The following is a 4,629-nucleotide window of genomic DNA, read 5'->3' on the forward strand; positions in this document are numbered from 1 at the left end:
TTTCTACCATGTGGACAAAGTAGAAAGTATAAAAATGCGAGCAACTCATGCATCCAAATAGTGTTTGTTTTTTTAAGATAGATAACTTGAGATGTCTATTTAACCCGTGGAGTTCCATCTATAATGAGATCCTATGTTAGTTGGAAAGAAGAACAAACATTAGGGTGTGGAAATCTATACTCTCTCCTCTAATCTCTACCAATCTCTTAGAATATTTGACTTATCCCGGTATAAATAAGTAGATCTGAAGATGAGGATAGGGCTCCGCTTTACTTGTGGACATCTCTAATGGTAGCTTGATAGGTAATATTATTTAATTTTTAAGTTTAAGGAATTTATTTTAAAATAAAAAACACTGCAAAGAAGCTAAGCTAAGATAAGCTAGTGGGCAGAGAATAGCATCATAAATCCGTCAGAAATAATATTGATATTGATCTGACCGTACTTTACCCACTTCAGATTGCAGATTCTGGAGAAAGGATCCAAAAGAAATGTTCAAAAGAGAAATAAAATATTTCAAAACAGAGAAAGCGAGGGAATCCCTTTACCTTTCATTATCATACGCAGACAGTAGTGATTGTGTTTCCCTTCCATCTCTTCCCGTGACGCTTCTTAGCCTCTGTTTTATAGACACATACAAATTATGGCATTCCTTTTCTACACACGCTCCCCCTAACTTAACCAGTAATTGAAATCATAAGCCCCAGTCCCATCCATCAATTTCGTGTTGTCTTTCTCCTTCTCTCTGCCATTTTCGTATGTTAATGACCCGTTTACTACATTTAAGCTTACTGATTTCTGTCTGGTTTTGTTGCAGACGAGGTGTTCGAGAAAATGCCAAGTACGGAATCGTTTCTCAGGCAGATAAGTAGAAGGGAGGGGTCTCGGTCGGCTTCGAGGAGGTGGGGTGGGGAGTTTAGGAGAAGCGTAGGTGAAGAGGGGTGGCGTTGGAATCAGAAGATGGAGGGAGGTGTTAATAATATGTATGGGATCGACAATGGTGGGATGTCGAGAAAGAAGAGGGTGATGGTGGTGGTGGATCAGACTTCGCAATCCAATCATGCGACTATGTGGGCGCTCACTCATGTGGCTAACAAGGGCGATGTTCTCACTCTTCTTCATGTCATCACCGACTCTACTTTGTCTTCTGCAGATTCTTCTTCTTCTTCTTCCTCTTTTTGTGCTACCTCTCTTGGTTCTCTCTGCAAGGCTTCTAGACCTGAGGTTAGAACGGAATTCAATTCTCCCCCTTCTTTTCTGCTCAGATCTTGTTAAGATTATTAAGCTTTTGGTTTGATTTCTGATTAAAAGTTATACAATGGGAGGAAACATGTCTTATTAGTCTCTGTCTGACACAGATCCCACTTCCATTTTAACCAAGGAATTGGAGTATATGTTAGGGATCACGGACGGAATTTTGGTACCACAGTGTACACTTTTACCCTTTGAGCATAAGTTCTCCTGGCTTTACAATGAGCTTCACCAAAAGTCTTTGTACAATCGAAGATGTATTTTTACTTATAAACGCATGATCATTCATTTTAATTAGCCAATTTTGGGCTCCCTCCCAACAATCCTCCCCTCCTCAAACAAAATACACTATGGAACCTCCCTTGAAGCCTATAGAGTCCTTGAACAACCTCCTCTTGATTGAGGATCAACTCTTTTTTCAGAGTCCCCTTACAACATACACTCTTTGTTCGACACCTGACTACACCTCAAAAGCTCACAACTTATTTGTTCGACATTTGAAGATTCTATTGATATGACTAAGTTAGGAACATGGTTTTGATAACACGTTAGGAATAACTGATCTCCACAATAGTATGATATTGTACACTTTCTTCTAAGCTTTCCCAAAAGGCCTCATACCAACGGAGATGTATTCTTACTCCCAACCATCCTTGATTGCTTAATGTGTTTTCCCCGTGTAATATAAGGTTCTATATGAAATCTTCAGGTAGAGGTGGAGGTGCTGGTGTTAGAAGGACCGAAGCTGGCCACAGTGATGAACCAGGTAAAGAAGCTGGAGGTGTCGGTGCTGGTTCTGGGACAGAGAAGGCCATCATCCTTTTTCAGCTGGTGGGTTGAATCTAACCTAACAGTCAAATTCCCACTCGAATTAATGGACTTTCCAACTTGTTTTTGAACTTAAAATGTGATTGATGAACTGAGTGCAGCTTTTGTGGGAGTGGTGGGGCGGGGGATTTGGTGGAACAGTGCATAAACAACGCAGAGTGCTTGACTATAGGAGTTAGGAAGCAAAGCAGAGACATGGGTGGGTATGTAATCAACACCAGATGGCAGAAGAATTTCTGGCTCCTCGCTTAGTTGCTGCTTGAGTTAGAGAGAGCTGAAGCCTGACCCCTTGGAAGTAAGTTGTATTAATCTAATTAATAACCCATCAGACTAGACTACTGTAATCTGTATAATCCCACTAACAAACTTACCATTCTCCTAAGCGTTAACCGAATGGAATTGCAACTTTCTCTCTAGTAATCTATGAGTTACAAGAATAAGTCTGTCATGTGCAAACCATTTTTCCCTTGTGTGTTCCTTTTTTGACTGGATCCTTATTCAATGCTTCTGGACGATCATGTGTTTTTTCTTCAGTTATGAAGCATTGGGTTTTGGGCAGGGTAAAATGGACTAGAAAATGAGAATAATTTATGTTTCTATAATGTCACTTTCGTCTCTACTTTTAACAATTTCTCATTAGTCTCTATGATTAATTTAATGTAAACTTTTCTTTAAAAGTTTAATATCTTTCATCCCATCTAATATATTTCTTTTGGTCTTTTACGGCATAGAAATCATTATTTTATTATCTGATTTCAATTAAAATGAATTATGCTCTTCTCTAGACAACGAGGGATGGATGCTTTATGGTGTTAGAGAGCATGAAGCAGTCAACGTCCTCATGGTAATGCCTTGGAGAGCACTAAATTCATCTTTGAAAGATAAAAAGAGGCTAAACTTTCGAAGTACAAACCAATTTTCCACAACCCAATCTTCATTTTGACCGAACTTGCCAGGAAAAATTTCCTTCTTTGAATTTCGTTAGCTCCACAAATATTACATTCCAGTACAAATAAAGGAGGAAACAAAATTCAAACTAGCTTATAAGAATGTCTAGACATCTTGGAAGAACCCTTTGGGCCTGTTTTTAAAGTTTTTGGTCCACTTCAGAGCTAAGCTTTGCTACCTTTGTTCCAATTCAGAACTATCCTTCACTATCCACCCCATTTCACTAGAACTTGGGCCCTATTGGGCAGCGCCAGGACCCTAATAGCAGGCTTTGTTTCTTTTCTCTTTCTGATAGAGTACATATATATGTGTATATATGAAAAAACCAAACTTAATAGGGAGAAAAAAAAACTTTGAACATATTGTATAAATTTGAAGTAAACTGATATTTCATGGCAACTAGAATTAATTGGTTGAGTCCTCACTGTTAAATGCCAAGATTTGATTGGGATGAACAAGTCTAATCTCAGAGGTCAAATGGATGTTCTAGTCCGAGTGGTTCGAGTTGCCCTGCAAAAAAGAGATTTCGCACCTACATTGCTCAACACACTCTGTTACTTACCTTAAATAGGGAATGAATTGTCATATTTATTCTATTCCTTCCACGATACTAATGACTCTACCAAGGGGCAACGGGGGAGTTGCCTGTAGCCTCAGCTCGACCTATAGGCTTGCTTGGGATCTAATTTTTCCTTTTGGGTATTATAGTCAGTCGAGCTTCTTGACTCTAGCTTTGTGGGCTCCTTCCTAAGACCACCCTTTCTCCCTTAGGGACGTGCGGGCCTAATGGGTCCAATTAGGTTTGGACTCATGAGCTTAACAATAATAATCAACTTGTAATAATCATTAACCAACCAAAGAGAAAAGGTTCGAACCTGTGCGTCCAAGTACAGAGATTCACCACCCTAGAGATATTAAGTATGATTTGATTCAATCTCAGTAGAATCATAACCAATGGAGGACAAACTCAGCTTTCAAGTGCAGATTCAGATAACAGACGATGCATGTGACTATTATTGAGACTTAAATAAGCACATATTTGGACCCTTCTAAGTTTTTTGACCCGTCAACCTTTTTCTTTAAACATATCTTTTTTCAGCGCAAAAATGGTCTGATCCTTGAAACTAGATCTCCAAAGAGTGTAGGGAATGGACTGGAGCTTGGAAGAAAGAAATCAAACGGTCCACCAAACTGAACCATACAATAACACTACAAGATACCTATTCCCATCATGGTTACTGATGATGACACGCAACTGCCCAACCTTACTTAGAAACAGCGCCTTTCTCTCTCTCTCTCTCGCTCACACTTCCCATGTGGATGTGGCCATTTCTTTCTCTCTTTCCTTTTGCTTTTTCAAGCCTTTTAATGGGCAGATATCTCTACTTTTTTTTTAATAGCCAGCCCACATTTGCATCCTCCTTTCCTCATTCATTTGTTCCCATAATTATTTTTTATCGTATTGCCCTCTTTTTTCTCGCTTTCATCCCACGAATCCGCTTCTCCGAATGCCTCCAACGCCCAGTTGAGTGGATCAGCACAGCCTTGCAACAACTAGTGAACCACCCACAAGTTTTTCCTACACTTTTTATAATCGAGATT

At 39.4% G+C, this 4,629-nt stretch overlaps 1 protein-coding gene across 1 annotated transcript; it reads left to right on the top strand.

Moving 5' to 3' along the window:
• The first annotated feature begins 598 nt into the window (after positions 1-598).
• On the top strand, positions 599-2,678 carry LOC111489724. Its single transcript, XM_023138060.1, has 4 exons — positions 599-724; positions 818-1,224; positions 1,961-2,082; positions 2,181-2,678. Exons 2-4 carry the CDS (start codon positions 835-837, stop codon positions 2,329-2,331), a joined length of 663 nt encoding a protein of 220 aa, XP_022993828.1. The 5' UTR covers positions 599-724; positions 818-834; the 3' UTR covers positions 2,332-2,678.
• Positions 2,679-4,629: the final 1,951 nt, after the last annotated feature.

Source organism: Cucurbita maxima, unplaced genomic scaffold (genome assembly GCF_002738345.1).
Source record: "Cucurbita maxima cultivar Rimu unplaced genomic scaffold, Cmax_1.0 Cma_Scf00014, whole genome shotgun sequence".
Classification (NCBI taxonomy): domain Eukaryota; kingdom Viridiplantae; phylum Streptophyta; class Magnoliopsida; order Cucurbitales; family Cucurbitaceae; genus Cucurbita; species Cucurbita maxima.

Excerpts from the sequence above, each read along its gene's own strand:
- LOC111489724 (XM_023138060.1), top strand. The coding sequence starts at position 835 with ATGCCAAGTACGGAATCGTTTCTCAGGCAGATAAGTAGAAGGGAGGGG. Across the intron at positions 1,225-1,960 it reads GCAAGGCTTCTAGACCTGAG|GTAGAGGTGGAGGTGCTGGT; the intron begins GTTAGAACGGAA and ends TGAAATCTTCAG. Across the intron at positions 2,083-2,180 it reads CCATCATCCTTTTTCAGCTG|CTTTTGTGGGAGTGGTGGGG; the intron begins GTGGGTTGAATC and ends AACTGAGTGCAG.